Below are 16,724 nucleotides of genomic sequence, written 5' to 3' on the forward strand. Positions count from 1 at the left end.
AATGTACAGAATTAAAAAAACACACACACAAAAAATATAAAGGAAGCAAACACTCATGCATTAAACATGATAAATAGACTTCATATAGGTGGAGCCCTGGATGGCTTTACAAGAAGATGGCTTTGAGTTCTCAGAAAATTGGCTGTTTTAAGTCAGTCAGTCAAATCTCATCCTGATCTGCCCATCGGATTCTGTGTCTAAAGTCCGGTGGCATGATCACCTGGCCCGGATACGGCCTCGTTAGAGCGAATTAACAGAAGTGCTCGTTAGTGCACGCAGAGTAACTGGTCTGGTAATGCAAAAAAATTGTCATGATAACAAAAAAAAAAAAAAAAGATACATTTCAAGCTTAACTTTATTAAGCAGCATAGTTCAAAGAACAGCTTTTGAAAGTTAAATATTAATATGGCCACGGGGTTCCCTCTCGGTGCGCAGCAGGTGGGACTCACACCCAACCGCTGGTCAGTTTGTAGAACATCTCTTCGTCTAAACTCTCGTTCTGATCCTTCGCTCGCGTCGACAGGAAGATGTAGCCGCCGATGAACTCGTGCACCACTTTGCAATCCACCTCCGTGCAAATGAAGGACACCCGCACGTCGTCTGCGAACTCCACCGTCACCTGGAGGGCAAAGCCGCAGGGGTTAGCGTCACCGGAGCCTTCCCGGAGGCGTTACGCTGCCCCGCGCTCTTCCCTCCTGCCGTACGTTTCTTTTCTCTTGACCCTGACGCCTTTTTTCCGCTGCCCCAAGCGAAAAACAGCGAGGGAAGGGATGGTCTGGACTCCCCGATCCCTACGGCTCCCCTCCGACTGGAGCTAGTCTCTGATTATTGTTGAAATGCTGATACAGAACTACCTTTTGTTGCCTTTTTTGCCTTATTTTTAATTTTCTCTTTTATTTCTTTATCTAGCCATTTATTCCAATTCCACCTTTTATCCTCCCGTGACTCCGGGAGAACTACCCAGCGCCTTCGCATCCCTCGGCGCTGAGCGCGTGGCAACATCCCTGAGAACCGGAGACCGGGTACGGACGGACCTGTCGAGGGCCGGAATTTCCTCCCGGTTTTCCCTAGGCCGGTTTTGTAAGTTGACATCCGCTCACTGAAACGCTTTGCGGCGGTTGGGGGGGTTTGGAGCAACTGAATAGTCTCTCCACCTAGTGACGCCCGTTATTTTTCTGTCCCCCCATGGCTGCGGGAGGGAAGGGGATTCCCAGCAGAGCATCCGAGCTGAATAATGGGGATATCGAGGCTTGCAACTGGCTCAAAACAAAGGCTCTGAGGCAGAGGGGAAGCGGAATCATTTCGCCAGCAGCTCTTAACGAGCCGCAGCAGATCCCTGGCAGCTTCCAGCGGGTGCCCGTGCTGAAAAGGGCCACAGAAGGTTTGTGCAGCCGACGTCACGGTCGGGTAAAAGCCCATCTCGGAGCCCGGTGAAGGGTCTGCCGCTGCTTTTTGTTACTCGCATGAACGGCTGAGCTGCACTGCAAACAAAGGGATGGTTAGTAGGGGTCAGACCCAGTGCGTTTATGTCACTGGTTAGGACCAAGCCTGAGCATCGGTTCCGAAGGTTGATTTCACGGAGCTGCCTTGGAGTGGGTGTTCAGAGACCGGAGAAAACGGTTACGCATTAAGTGTGTAACTGGCTGTGTTAGACTTGGGTTTTTTTCCTTTTAAGGGTCAAACTCAACTCCACCAGCAGCTGGGACAAGCTCTGCTACATCTCCAAGGAGGTGGAAAAGGGAGGAGGACCAACTACATGAAGGCAGCCGGATGGGACAGGCTTTGGAAACGAGTGACATGAAAACCTGATTTTTTAACAGCAGCCACAGAAAGTCACCTTAAACCGGCCCCGAGAGCAGCCCCTGTCTCGGGTGACAGGCGCAGGGCAAGCGGCCGAGGTGCGTCACAAAACACCGGCTCACCATTTTGATCTCCCAGTTCACGTTCCACTGCTTCATGTTGCTGAAGCGCCAGGTTTTGACGGCGTCACCCGTGCTGGCGTCCATCCGGATCAGCCGGTTGTAGGCGATGCCGATCAGCTCCTCCTTCTTGCCCCCCTGGAACCTGCGACATGGCCAGGGATTAATAAATACACATAGAATCATAGAATCATAGAATGGTTTGGGTTGGAAGGGACCTTAAAGATCATCCAGTCCCACCCCCTGCCATGGGCAGGGACACCTTCCACTAGACCAGGTTGCTCCAAGCCTCATCCAGCCTGGCCTTGGACACTTCCAGGGATGGGGCATCCACAGCTTCTCTGGGCAACCTGTCCCAGTGCCTCCCCATCCTCTCCAGGAAGAATTTCTTCCTGATATCTAATCTAAACCTCCCCGATTTCAATTTATACCCATTACCCCTCGTCCTGTCACTACAGGCCCTTGTAAAAAGTCCTCTCCCAGCACCCTTGTAGGCCCCTTCAGATACTGGAAAGCTGCAATGAGGTCTCCTCGGAGCCTCCTCTTCTCCAGGCTGAACACGGCTCCGTGCGTCCAATCCAGCGGCTGAGTTAATTTATAAAATCAGTTTTCCAAGATTATTGCTTTTCATTGCCGTCCCGGCGATGGTTGTGCTACGTATTTAACGTATTCTGCATATTTATTCCCAAAATTCCCCCCCTGCAGACCCACTGACCTGGCAATGAAGTGCGTGATGCCGAACTCCGGCAGCGACTGCCAGGCTTGAATAAACCGCATCTTCGCCTCGATGAGACTCATCTGGGCGACGTTCTGGTGGGCTTCCAGGATGCGCGCCGTGATCTGCGGGCGGCCAGACGCGCCGGCTTTTAGGCAAGGGGGGCTCGCTACCGGCATCGCGACCGTCGCGCGAACGGGTAACGACTCGGGAGGGATTTGGGAGCCAGCGCGGTTACGGACGCGGCAGCTGATCGATAGTTTCGACCCTGAGGTCTTATTTCAGCTGCAACTGCTCAAAGCCTGCGACCACAGCCGAGAAACGTGCTTTTGCCTCCCGTCTCCAGACACGTAAAAGCCAATATGGATTGGAGCTGTCTGGAGGCAAAGAGCCGCTCGGGCTCGGTGAGATTGAGGCGCAGGATGTGAGCAAACGAGGGGGAAAATTTCTGGCGTAGGGTTTCCACTTTCTCCGCGTAAAACACCGGGGATCGTTACAGAAAGCAAACAGGGCCCAAGTTTCTCGGGGGAGGGCGTGGGTTTTGTTAGTTCTTTTCACTGCTCCTCTCCAAACCAAAGGGATTCTAGGCTATTTTATCTTAAATTTATTGTTGCTGTCACTTACCAAGTCTCTTACATAGCCTGGCTGTAGGTGGCAAGGCGAAAAAAAAAAAAGAAAAGGAGGCAGAAAGAAAAAAAAGCAATCAGAAATATGGCAACAAAGCAAAGAAAAAGTGTAAATTAACTGCAAACCAAAGTTCAAGTAAAAAAAAAAAAAATCCAAACCAAAAAACCAAACACATGCACAATTTCTTAGGCAGAAAAGCAGCCAAAGTGAATGTGAGGACGGAGAGGGGACAAGCGAGCAGAGGTTCGCCCCTCGTGCCAGCCCTGCCTGAGCACCGGCGCGGTCCCGGCCGGCATCGTCTGGGGAGGGTTTTGGTCCTGCTGGTAGATGAAGAGGAGGGTGAAGCTGTCGTCTCAGAGGAGAGTTTGTGTCCTCACGCTCCTCTCTGTGCCCCTGCAGGAACTCAAACCCACCTACTCGCCCAGGAATCTCACTATGGGCCGCTGGCTCCGTTTATCTGAGGGATGCCGAGAAACGACAGGGATGCCGAGAAACGACAGGGATGCTGCTCGGGATAACAAGAGGCTGGAGGATAAGGTCAGCTGCAGCACACGGGGCTGGGAGGTGGCCTTACCCAGAGGGTGGGCAACGCCGAGGGCTTCCTGGGGATGCCCTTGTCAGCCAGCTGGAAGCTGCTCCGACACCGAACCCCAGCGAGGCACCCGAGTGCTGTGAATACAAGTACCAAATCCTAAATGCAACCAAAAAACCCCACCCTGGGTTTTTGGTTGCATTTAGGATTTGGGGCTCGCCAAGCCCAACGTGCCAACCCTACGCTGCTGCAAGGGCACATGGAGACAAACACCATCCCAGCGGGTCTGGGGCTGGTGTGGGACCAACCGCCTTCATAAATCCTCCGGCACGGCCCACTGCCAGTTCCCATTTTGGCGCCAGTTTGTGGGCTGCGTGACCTCCTCCTCCTCCTTACCCTGTGCTCGGCACGGAGGGACCCTCAGGGCCAAATTCCTTGCATTCCCGAAGCCTCCATCCCTCCCAGAGGCAAACAGCCTCTGCTGCTGCAAAGCTCTGCCTCTGGCCATAAAGGAAAAACCTAAATCTATAGGGGACCTGGCATCTGCACCACAGCCGCCGGCCTGGCTCGGAGCAGGGCGAGGGCTCGTGCCCATCCCCGCGGTTCGATGGAGGTTATTTTTCCAATGAGGATACCTGCACAGTAAGCAAGTCCTGCGAGCTAATATTTTTCCAGGTGCCTCCATTTTACCGAGTTCAAGCCTAGAAGGTATTATATACATTAAATCGGTATATTTATGCAGCCTCTCCTCCATCCAAGTGGATATAAAGGCTTATTCAGAAGAATAATAAGGGCTATATAAAATATAACTCCACTGCCAGGAAATCATCGTGCTGTGCCAATAAAAAAGCTGTATTTTCCCTGCTCCTCTGACTCGCAGCCTTCTTCTGGGTTTTGAGAAATCGTATCCAGCCACGGCCAGCCCGAAGCACAGGGGCTGGGAAGCTCCAGCTGAACGACGAAGTCGCTGACAGGCCTCGGAGCAATGCCTTGCTTATTTTTGCCCCTGTCCTGACACAGAACGTCTTTCAGAAAGTCACGCCTTCATTTCCAGCGCAGAACAGTTCGGCCCTGTCATGCACGGATCGAACGTAGCGTGGAGTTCAAGCCCGAGCCACGGCGACTCAGAAGGAAGCAACACGTCAAGGACTGGCATTTGGAAGTAGTGGAAAAGCAAAGAGAGAAATATGCAAACCGTGTTACAGCCAAGTCTGGATAAAGCACTGCAAGCAGCTGCAACTCCACTGATCCTGAGGATTTCTGCCCGGGTTCTGTGCGAGGGAAGGGGTTTTAATCCCAGCACCGGGGACCGATTTCACCTCATCGCTGTTACATCCGTGTGGGGAGAGACGGGGGCAGCTGCCCCATCCTTCGCTGCACCGTCGCTCGCTACCAGCGGGGCCGCACACCGTAACCCAAATGTATTTAAAGAAAATGCGAATAAATTTAAAAGGTATTTCACGTCGGGCAGAATTAGGGTGGCGGGTGTCATCCCCAGGTGCTGGATCGAAACCACACATCTCGGTCTGCGTTTCGTTTTAGTACCCGCGTGCATCCGAGGAAGTGACAACATCCAAACCAGGCAGTGGAAGTGACAACATCCAAACCAGGCAGTTCCCACCGAAACAGGTGCACGGTCAGCCCGGTCCACACCGCCGCCACCACCGTGCCGGGAGCGCCGGCGAGCACGTACCTGCTTGTTCTTGTACTTCTTCAGGTAGCGAGGAGAAACCAGACACTCAGGATTAATGTCAGTGTTGATTTGTTCCGGGATCAGCTGCGGGTCTGGGTTCAAATGCTGCATTTTCAGGAAGGAGAGGATGTTCTGTACTTCCATGCCGTAGGAGCTGTCGGCCATCGTCTTGCCCTTGGAAGCCAGGCGGCAGGCGGCCATCCAGCTGGCGTACTGCGTCTCCTGCCCCCGAAAGAGAGACCCGTGCCCGTCAGTGCGCTGCCACCTGCTCCCTCTTCCCCCAGATAAAACTCCGTGGGGCCTTTATTTTCCTTCCAGCCCCAGGAGACTCAAGCACGCATGGAAACAGGCAGAAACCCAGCCAACGTGTATTCCACAACCGTGGGACAAAGCCAAGGAAGAGCAGGGACTGATTTTCTACTCCAGTCGTGGTCTGAATGCTGAGATCAGACACGTGTGAGGGCACTTTCTGTTTTTTTCTAATTTACACCAGCTACCCGGCAGGTCCGAGCAGGAGCTGACGATGGGCAAAGAGAGGCGGGTCCAAGCGATAAACTTACATTGTCGCAGCGAAGCCAGATTTCATTCATTCCCTCCGCCACCGGAATGAGAAGTTTGATGTTAAACTTCTGACCAGAGATGTTCACGTCAGGGGTAACTTCACATCCTGCAGTGGGGGAGAAGAGTGTTTAATGGGGGGTGGGGTGAAGAGGTACGCTTCAAAAAGGGGGGAAAAATACACCAAAAGGAAAAGCAAAACGCTCTCTCAAAAGGGTGTCCAACAGCAACGCAGGGCTGCAAAGGTCTCACACCACATCTCTGATGGGATGGACTACACAGCAGGGACAAAATCCGTGTCAGACGTCTCTTTTCCAAGTGACAGGAAAAAAAGGGGGGAAAAAATCAAGACCTGATGTGAAAGCAACGCAGGCAAAGTTAACGCGTGCCCGCAGGATTCATCTCAGAGGCCCTGCCTGGCCTCCCAAATGGACCCGATGGGTGGCAAATACTCCCTGACCCTGAAATTCTCATGAAAGCGTAGGAAAAGGTGGGTGGAGGGGTGCTGACGCTCGCCCTGAACCCCCTGTACATCATTCTGGCCAGGCACCGCGCTGTTAAAGTCAGTGGCGAGGCGTGAGCATCCCACTTTCGGGGCCTGGAGAGGGCTACGAGCGGTTGCATAAACAGCAGGGAGCGATGAACTGAACCAGCCAAGTGAGCCCGGGCGCTGCTTCAGCGCCGCCTCCGAGATTTTTGAAAAGTGCCGTCACAGCAGATATGTCAAAAGCTCCCAAAAAGGTCCTGCGGGCCGGGCTTCGCGCTGACTGCAGCCCGAGGTCGCTTGGCATCACATCTGCTCCTGCCTCCGCGGGGAAAAACGACGAGTGCTCCGCAGTTTGGTGGCTGCTGGGGGCGGGAAAAAAAAAATAAGACAGGCACCATCGGAATTTAAGAATTCATGTGCGAGGCTCACGGGGAGGGCTTGAGCGAGGCTGCTCGCAGCCAGCACCAGGGAGAGGAGGACTAAACATTTAAAGGTAGGGGAGGAAGAGAATGGTCTGTTCCCTCCAGCGCAGCGTGTGCTCAAACTTACCCTCCGCCGTGGGAGCTGGTGCAATCCTGGATAGCTACGGCAGAGAGCGGCAAGTTATCCCCCACCATGCTACTGGGGAGCTGGTGATGCTTCCCCTTGGGGTCACGCGTCTATCCAACCACGCTATCCAACCCAGTCGCCCTCATTCCTTTAAACATACCTACCCAGTCCTAGGATGGCATACCAGGAAGATAAAGCAGTGGGAAAACAAGGTGGAAGACTGGAATGCAACGCAAGGGCGCTCCCACTTCTCTTACCTCTCAGGTTCATCTGGTGGGCAGGAGTCCCGTTGGATTCCTCTTTGCTTTTGTAGCAGGAGATAGAGGTATCTTTGAAGGTGCACCAATACGGCTTGTAGCCTTTCAACGTCAGCTTCTTGGGCCTGCCAGGCAGATCGAGGGACGTTACATTTGGTTGAAGCCGCTGCACTGGGAAACTCAATTCAGCCTTGAAAAATCCACTGTCAGCAGCCTGGGGTATTCCCACCTCTGGGATAGTCCCTGCCTGAGCGGTCAGCCGCTCGCCATCCCTTCTTTACAGTGTTGGGTTGAGAAACGGAGCTACAATTGGCAAGATTGGACTCTTCACCCCTACGGAGATCCCACTAATCTGGGGCAAGGTGGGGGGAGCTGGAGAGCTGTATTACCGCCGCAAAATATTCTCCTTCGCCTGCCACGTTGAACCGGAACCACTTTGCTCAAGCTCTGGAGGGCAGCGGCGCTGCTGAAAGACTCGTCAGTCAAGCAGGCGCGTGAGTGCGTTTGCTATTTGCTCTTTTAAGTACTCCACACCAGAAAACATTCGGTTCCTTCCGACGGAAAACATGGATTTTGGCCAACTCTGCAGAAGCAGCAATGGCCCGGCAGGCCTGCAGCCCCCCCGGCACGGTTGGTACCCTGAGCTGCTCGTCCCACCACGAGCCCAGCACCTCCCTACAGCTGCAAGTTTCCGATTTTTCTTAACCCCTCCTAATTCCTAAACCTTGTTCGGGTTTAGAAATCTGCAGTTTCTCACTGCAATGCATTTCGCACATCCCTGGCCCGGAAGCAGCTGCCTGACCCTCATCTCTAGGGATCTAATATGCGATGGTGCCCACTGCTTGTCTCCGGGGCTCTGCACTTTCATCTCCAAGGAAAAGCCTGCTGGGGGCTGCCTGAGGAGGGTTGTGGGTCAGGAGGAAATGGGGGAGGTGGAGGAGAAACACGGCATCTGCCTGAAGCCTGCTGCTCCCACACCTCTGATGGCGGGGTGCTTTGGTGGGCAAGAGAGGGAAGTCCCCCGTCCCTGCAGTGACACCAGGCACTTATAGGAACATATACAGAGGACATATATATATATATCAGGCATACTGGGCTTGCAGCTCGTCCCCAGTGACGTGTGACAAGAGGCATGTCCAAAGCTGGGCCAGCTCCTAACCCCGCAGCATTTACGCTGCGTTTCTGGCAGTGAAACACCTCGTGTTTCACTTTTAGGAGCAAGTGGCAATTCCGTGCCTCCCGCTGCGGCACGACAGCCTCAAATCCCAACCTCGGGGTTCGGGCTTGCGGCGGGTGAGGAACTGGCAGCTTCACGCTGCTCCATCTCCCTGCCCCATCAACCGTCTCCCCAATTCGCAAGCAATTAACTCCCCGAGTCGTACCTAATTTTATTGGCAAAGCAGCACACCAAAGGAAAGAACAAGGTTTTTGTTTACTTGTTTGTTCGAGGGGGAAAAAACCTTCCCACGCCGATGCAGGGCACAGGCTGCAGCCCTGAAACTTTGTCCCAGTTAAGGCAAACCGCAAGCCCAGACGGACGCGGAGACGTTATTAATTTGCCTTCGGAGAGGGAGAAGGAGTTTTTCAGAACAGATCCGGCAGCTTCTGGCTCCAGAACCAACCAATTAATTAAATAAAGGCTTGTTCCAGAGCTATTTCGCTGCCTACAGCTTTTCTTCTACATCCTATAGCTAGGCTGTGAAATCTCATCATTATTTCCAGTTTCCAGAACTTTCACCGTAACCCTTGCCGCAGCGGGCAATAAACTGCGGAAGACGGTCGCGGCTGCCAAAATGTTACTCAAAGGCCAGACGCTGCTGTTCCCAGTTTCCATGTAATGCTCTCCGAGTCAAAGCCAAATTAAAAAAAAAAACCCCTCCAAAATCCTGAGTGAGCTGGAAGAGGAGCAGAGTCAGCTTAACCTGCTGCTTTTGGCAAGGAGAGGGCAGACAGCCCGGGATCCCGACTGCTTCTAATTCATCCAGCCTCTTGCAAACAAGGAGAAGGATGTGAGCAAGGTTTTTTAGGTTTTACTCCTAATTTTAGGGTGGCTCGATTATCTCCTGAGCATTAATTGTGCTACAGAAAGATGCCGCACGCTCTGCTGGCTACGGGACGCAGGAAGCTCTCCCGGAGGGATGCGTACCCGCCGGGGTGGTGATAGTGGGAAAACACCCCGGGTTTGATATTTAAGAGGTTTTATATATAATATATTTAAGAACTGCTTAACTTCACTATTGAATATTTCGAATAGTGTGAAATAGTGACTGTGCTACAGGATAAAGAAGTAAAATGCTTAAACAGCAAGAGGGTGCAGATGCTCGGAGGTGGGTTATTAACACAGCGACTGCTGGGTGGCTTTTCACACGCGGTAACACGGCGCGCAGCAAGATCTTAAGGCCAGGAGGTAACAAAAAGAGAGGATATTAGGTGGTAGGAGCTTCAATTATTCATAGACATTACCAGTTTCACAAGGACCTCTTCCCATCAGCACTTACTTGAAGACTTTAATGTAGTCGGCGAGCTCTGGGATGGAAGTGATGTCACCCTGAAAAGAAAAGATTATCCCGTTCATCCGCCAGCCTGAGCAGAGTCCGGGAGGGAAGGGATGCTGCGGAGGGAAAGAAGCCGGTGGCAGCTTCACCGGCCAATACCAGGGACTCAGGGGTTGTGGAAGTGCTCCCGAGAAAGGCTCATCCCCTTCCCAGGAGAAGCAAGAAAAATCTATCACACAGAGTGCTGTTTGGAAACCAGAGGACCAAGGTTTTATTTTAATTTGAGGCTTTCCTGCTGCCGCTGGAGCCAATTCCCACCCGCGAGGTCACCCGCGGTCACACTGCCTCCCACAGGGATTTCTCTCCTCCCTCAGTTACTTCCTTTTGCTCCACACAAAAGGAAAAGATGCTGCTCTGCACCTCTACGGAGGGCCAGGAGAGGGCTGACAGTCTAGGAAGGTTTTTTTTCCCCCAGCTTTTTAAATATTGAGTTTATCTTCACGAGCAAAATACTCGGGACTCGGGTGGGACTTGCAATTCCCACGAGCTCCAACTAAAGGGTTTTGGAAGGACAGAAAAAGCAAAGGCAGCTCCAACAGCCTCCGGTGGCAAGACAGTTCACTCTCTGTCTGCAAAGAGCAATGCTGTTTATAGATACCGCAGGGAAAAAAATGCAGAATCTAAACAAACAATCCAGTAATTGCCCATTATCCCTATTCAATTACTCGACTGCATCTGGAAATGGCTACTGCGAGCAACCCCCACGGAAAGGGATGGAGGCTTTTTGATGAATCACTGCCATCTTGCACGCCTATCTGGCAGACGCTGCTCCTTAGGACTGCGCTTCCCATCTGGTTTGGTGAAGAAATGATAAAAGATCCCTCGGCGATAAGAACCTGTCCTTGTTTCCAAAGCCGCGCTGCTCTTCCCACGGCGACGGGGTTGTGCTGTAAACCCCCGCCGTCGTTACTGCTGGTAAAGCAGGCTACGTATGGATGTTAACTTCAGAAAGGCCCTTCGTCAACACTTAAAAAAAATTAAATGAAGTGTAAGACTGGAAAATTTCAGGGATTTTAGGGTTTGAAAGAACTTAAAATGATGGTATAAATGTGCAAAATGCCTGGAAAAGCTGCCCTGTGCCAAGTCTGAGCGGACCTTGTCCTTTTTCTGCAGTTTAGTTTGCGGGTGTTACGTTTTTTAAAGGGTGGAAAGCCAGTGCTAAAGCAGCCTACCAGAAAAAAAATACATGAAACCCTCCGAAATACAGTCACAGCCCGCTCCAGGCTGAAATCCAGTCTAATAAAACCAGGGTTTTATGAGCGTAAGTTATTCCTGAAAATCATGGCAGACGTTTTAGGTACTGTAAAACTCTGCTGTGAATTTAGATCGAAATGGGACATCAGGAAGAAATTCTTCCTGGAGAGGGTGGTGAGGCACTGGGACAGGTTGCCCAGAGAAGCTGTGGATGCCCCATCCCTGGGAGTGTCCAAGGCCAGGCTGGATGAGGCTTGGAGCAACCTGGTCTAGTGGAAGGTGTCCCTGCCCATGGCAGGGGGTGGGACTGGGTGGGCTTTAAGGTCCCTTCCCACCCAAACCACTCCATGATTCTACGATTCTATGAATTATAAACAGTGGAAGAGAAAACTCAGCGTGAAGAATTCAGTATTTTGGAAAATTGGTAGCGAGAACAGAAACCAAATTAATTTGAATATATTTCGATTATTTCACCAGGAAGGTGCTTGATGCAGGAGGAGGGGGGAATCAGTAAGATCCCATCTCCTCCAGGACTTCTCCAACACCACTTGATCTTACGATCCCGGTAGGAAAAATGCAATATTGCACTCGTCTTCTGCAGCAACGCAGAGCTGGGCACGTGCTAAATTAACTGCAAACACCCCAAAACTAGAAGATGGGCTCAGAGCTTAAATGAAGCCTTTGGTTCACTAGATGAGTGTGCTCAAAGTTTTGATGCCGCTGTGGGCTCAGAGCAGAGCTCCAGCTCGGCGCTGGCCCCACGTCGGACACTGCCCGGGATCTCCTCCCTCCAGAACTACCCCTTGATATTATAAAAAAATACTGGTTTTAAGAAAATATGATTGGGGTCTGTGTTTTGTGTTGTTTCACTGGGCTGTGGGCAACAGTCTCATGCTGCAAGGGCAGAAATAGAAAAAAAGGGAAAGGAAGGAAATGAAAATGGTTGAATGCCTGGAAAAATTCCCAGCTCGTGATTATTCCTGCCTCGTGCGAGGTGAGGAGAGGACGCACGAGCCACCCTGCCACCGCGTGCCCGCAACCCTTACCAGGATCGTCGACGTTTTGCCACCCTCCAAAGTAATCTCCAGATCCGAGAGCGCGGCATCCACCTCATCTACCTCCTTGTCGCTGTTGTTCAGGTGGTTTTCCGAGGACATGATGGACAGCTTATTGATGTGGTACTGAAAGGCAAGGCACAGCATTTCACCGGGATGCTCCTGCGATCTGCCGCGAGCTCCTCACAACACGGCCGACGCGTGCCTGGGAGTGGAAAACCGGAGCCGTTCCCTCTGTGGGAATGGAGCCTGCCTCGCGCTGAGGCCCGAGGGCAGTTGAGTCAGGGATGATGGGCTTGGCTGTTTTCAGTCCAAGGTGTCGGTCGTAGTAACCCTGAACGACCACCCTGGGCCCCGCTGGGCTACACTTTTCACAGCATCACAGGCTGGTTGAGGAGGGAAGGGAGGTCTGGAGTCACCCACAGCCATTGTCCAGGACCACGTTCAGTTGGCTTTTCAGTATCTCCAAAGATGGAGACTCCACAACCTTCCTGGGCAACCTGTGCCAGTGCCTGGTCATCCTCACAGTAAAAAAAAAGGTTTCTTGATGTTCAGAGGGAATGTCTTGTGTTTCCGTCTGTGCCAATGGCCTCTGGTCCTGCCACTGGGCACCTCCCAGAAAAGCCTGGCTCCATCTCCTTTACAGCCTCCCACTGGGTATTTTATACATAAATATGATCCCCCTGAGCCTACTCATCTCCAGGCTGACCACTCCCAGCTCCCTCAGCCCTTCCTCACAGGAGAGTGGCTCCAGCACCTTCATCAACCTCGTGGCCCTTTGCTGGGGCTCTCTCCAGTATCTCCATGTCTCTCTTGCACTGGGGAGCCCAGAACTGGACCCCGTACTCCAGGTGTGGCCTCACCAGTGCTGAGCAGAGTGGAAGGCTCACCTCCCTTGACCCACGACACCACTGACCACCTTTGCCCCAAGGGCACATTGGGCAACTTGGTGTCCACCAAGACCCTTTTCTGCCCAGCTACTTCCCAGCAGGAAGCTCCAGAATATCCCCAGGGCTGTTCCTCCCCAGGGACAGGACTTTGCTTTTCCCCTTGTTGAACATCACCAGGTTCATGTTTCTCCAGCCTGCCGAGGTCCCTCTGGATGGCAGCACGACCCTCTGGCCTATCCAGCCACTCCTCCCAGTTTGGGAGGATGCACTGCATCTGGTTTTACCCCAGAAAACCAAAACGTGCATAAAATCTCCCACTGAGGACCATACCCAACACACCCTGGACTGCTCGGAAAGGTAAACCGAGTCTTCGTATTTCCGTTTTCACTCCTTTTTCCCTAGGAGCAGATAGCCCTGATCCGGATGGGGACATTTCTGCATCCCACAGGGACGAGGCGCGCCAGACCACACGCAGTAAATGGCCTGCCATCCGTCTTACGGAAGTCAATAGCAGGTGTAGTACTGATGCCAAATCGCACCGAGGATTTCATAAAACAGATAAATAAATAGTTCTGGGAAACCCACAGATTATCCCCAGCTGTTTGGGGGCAGCGTGCCAGAAAGGCGCAGTTCAGTAACCTACTGTACTTACTGGGGATTTTGAAGAAGGGCAAAACTAGAAGTTAAGATAGACATAAACATGTTTGGTAAAAGAAGGCCAAGTTCCATTTCATGCGAAGTATTCAGCAGCAAATCTTTGAATGCCCTAATAAGCTTCAATGAGGATTAGGAGACGGGAAACGATTCGCTCCTACCAGCACGAGAAGTCCAAGCTCCCACTGAAGGCAAGGTGAGGCTTAAAACACCAGTTACAGCCGATTTCGCTTCTCGTGTTAATCAGTGGTGATCAACAGGGAAGTCTGCGAAGCTACAGAATCCAGTTCAACCAAAACCGTAGGCGTCTCGGGCTGTCTCCTACCTGCAGCGCTGCAAACATCATCATTTCCTCCTCCGTGCACTCGATCTCCTCCAGCAGAATCGCCCATTTGGACTGCTCGTAGAGCTGGTTGATCCTGATCGCGTCGTACTACGGCACAGTGCAAAAAACACGGACTGGTTGTAAAATGTACGAGACCCCAGGTCAAGACAAACCACTCCCACCTTTCATTTCAATGCCAACGCTTCGAGCCGAGACCGGAAAGCCTCTGCCACCGAAGCGGAGTGGCTCTCCACAACCCTTAGAGCATCGCTGGCAGTGCCTCGGCAGCAGCAAACCGGTACGTGGGAGCACGCAAACCTGGGTTTGATGCCTGCACGGCCACTTTTCAAAGCGGTGGAGGATTTGCCAGCACAAATGCACGTTAGACACACGGCATCCTTAGCTCGAAGCCTTTGCCTGCAAGATACGAATAAAATAAATAGCTCTGTACCTTTGGATTCAGGTTAAAAAAGCTGTAGTACTTGAACCGGAGCAGCAAAGCTTCGTTTTCTTTCACCTCCTGCTCCATAAGGGATCGGGATGAATCCAGCCATCTGTAAATTGTCAACATGGGATAACACAGACAAAAATCTCCAGTGAAGTTGTGATGATCATAGAATCATAGAATGGTTTGGGTTGGAAGGGACCTCAAAGACCATCCAGTTCCAACCCCCCTGCCATGGGCAGGGACATCTTGCACTAGACCAGGTTGCTCCAAGCCTCATCCAGCCTGGCCTTGGACACTCCCAGGGATGGGGCATCCACAGCTTCTCTGGGCAACCTGTCCCAGTGCCTCCCCACCCTCTCCATGAAGAACTTCTTCCTGATGTCCAATCTAAACCTCCCCACTTTCAATTTAAACCCGTTACCCCTTGTCCTGTCACTCCCTGCCCTTGTAAAAAGGCCCCCCCAGCTTTCTTGTAGCCCCCCCAGGCACTGGAAGGGGCTCTAAGGTCTCCCCGGAGCCTTCCCTTCTCCAGGCTGAACCCCCCAACTCTCTCAGCCTGTCCCCATGGCAGAGGGGCTCCAGCCCATGGAGCATCTTTGTGGCCTCCTCTGGACTCGCTCCAACCAGTCTATATCCTTCTGATGTTGAGGGCTCCACAGCTGGATGCAGCACTCCAGGTGGGGTCTCACCAGAGCAGAGCAGAGGGGCAGAATCCCCTCCCTCGCCCTGCTGGCCACGCTGCTCTGGTTACAGCCCAGGATACGGTTGGCTTTCTGGGCTGCCAGATGATGCTTTCAAGGATGCAAGTTAAAAACGCGTATTGGGCGGGGGGTGTGTGAGAAAAAAGAAGAAAAGGGCAAAACCCCAAATCCTTAACTCACCCTTGGTTGATTTTGGCTTTATCGAGCAGCGCCTGTGGCTTGTACATTTTTGCTAAGGACTCCGGGGAGGTGACGGGCTGGCTCACGGCCAGGATGCCCGGGTTCCCCTCCGACAAGGCGCTGTCACCGAACCAGGCTGAAGTGGGTGACAGGGGACTGCCGTCGTGAGCGTCGTAGGTGGGTGTCATCGTTTTGCTATATAGTCCTGGGCTCGAATATATGTTTCCTACCAGTAAGAGGAATCAAAGCCGGGAGTTAGCTTACGGCCAAGCCCTGCCTGCTCCCAACCAAGCCAACTTGGACACAAACCCAAAGCCAGCGGGTGAAAAACCTTCCCTTTTTCTTTTTACCATTTTTTTTTTCCTCAATGGGAACACACTGCGCTGCTTGTTTTCCCATGAAAAGCTGTCCCTCTCTCTCTCAGCTTTTCCCCGAGAGCAAAACTGATGGAAAACTCATTCCAGCCTGAATCCATGGGAAAAGGCGCAGGTGTCCCACGCTGGGAAACTCCTGCCCCCTGTGTTTCTGCGGCACCTGGGACACAAACAGCCCCCGACTTACCGGTATTACCTGTTGCTTAAAGATTTTGGAAGTCAAAAGTTTTAGAGGAGCAGGAAAATAAACTAAGAGACCAGAGGCAGAGCACAAAAGTCCTACTGAGGTGGAGCTCACCTTTGACGGGGCCGATGTAAAGAATATCGGTGCCTATAGAGAGGGAAAGAAAGGAGGGAAGTGAGAAGGCGAGAGAAAGTCACCGGGAGAGTAGGAAAGGACAGAAGCTGAAAATGGGCATTTTCAGAAGAGGGCAGAGTAGCACAGGTGAGGCTTAACCACCCAAACGGAGTGTTTGCAGCAGCAATGGTGGATTTGGCAGGCAAAGCAACTAAAGTGACTCCATGGTTATTTTATTCACGTTACAGGAAACAGCGGGGCATGGAAATGTGGCATTTCACGGACGGAAAAGCTCGCTGAGACGGCCAAATAAATTTGGTATTAATATGCTGAGCAAGTGGTGCGATTTGGTGCAAAACCGATCCCGAAGCACACACTACTCCCAGGCCTTCTGAAGCTTTACAGCTCGTACAGACTCAAAGCAGACAAAACCCCCAACCTTTTAAAATCACAAATTCGAAGAGATGAAAGCGGACCCAGCTTGGCATCTCATACCCTAAAATAACTGGGCGCTAAATAGTCCCTATTCATCTCACAGGAGCGTTGATTTTTATGTTAAGAATATAAAATACGGATTTGCAATAAGGGAGGTTCAACGACCGTATCCTAATGTCAGCAATTCCACTGCATACGGACGTTGGGCAATGCTCTCAGTATCCTTTGCTGGGCATACAGCTGTGCGCCGGTACCTCGAAGGACCAGCAACTGGCTTT

At 52.1% G+C, this 16,724-nt stretch overlaps 1 protein-coding gene across 1 annotated transcript in view; it reads right to left on the minus strand.

Annotated features, from left to right (window-relative positions):
- Positions 1-216: 216 nt before the first annotated feature.
- The window catches only part of FERMT2 (fermitin family member 2), a gene marked incomplete at its 5' end in the record, with an annotated part of 19,449 nt that continues 2,941 nt past the window's right edge, over positions 217-16,724 (minus strand). Inside the window, 12 exons of the mRNA XM_010161116.1 lie at positions 217-619; positions 1,923-2,064; positions 2,635-2,759; positions 3,259-3,279; positions 5,487-5,708; positions 6,047-6,153; positions 7,338-7,462; positions 9,836-9,885; positions 12,133-12,267; positions 14,011-14,118; positions 14,462-14,564; positions 15,340-15,565. Of these exons, the coding sequence (XP_010159418.1) occupies positions 446-619; positions 1,923-2,064; positions 2,635-2,759; positions 3,259-3,279; positions 5,487-5,708; positions 6,047-6,153; positions 7,338-7,462; positions 9,836-9,885; positions 12,133-12,267; positions 14,011-14,118; positions 14,462-14,564; positions 15,340-15,565 (1,538 nt within the window). The remainder of the gene's footprint in view (positions 620-1,922; positions 2,065-2,634; positions 2,760-3,258; positions 3,280-5,486; positions 5,709-6,046; positions 6,154-7,337; positions 7,463-9,835; positions 9,886-12,132; positions 12,268-14,010; positions 14,119-14,461; positions 14,565-15,339; positions 15,566-16,724) is intronic.

This window comes from Eurypyga helias, unplaced genomic scaffold, assembly GCF_000690775.1.
Source record: "Eurypyga helias isolate BGI_N326 unplaced genomic scaffold, ASM69077v1 scaffold11201, whole genome shotgun sequence".
Taxonomy (NCBI): domain Eukaryota; kingdom Metazoa; phylum Chordata; class Aves; order Eurypygiformes; family Eurypygidae; genus Eurypyga; species Eurypyga helias.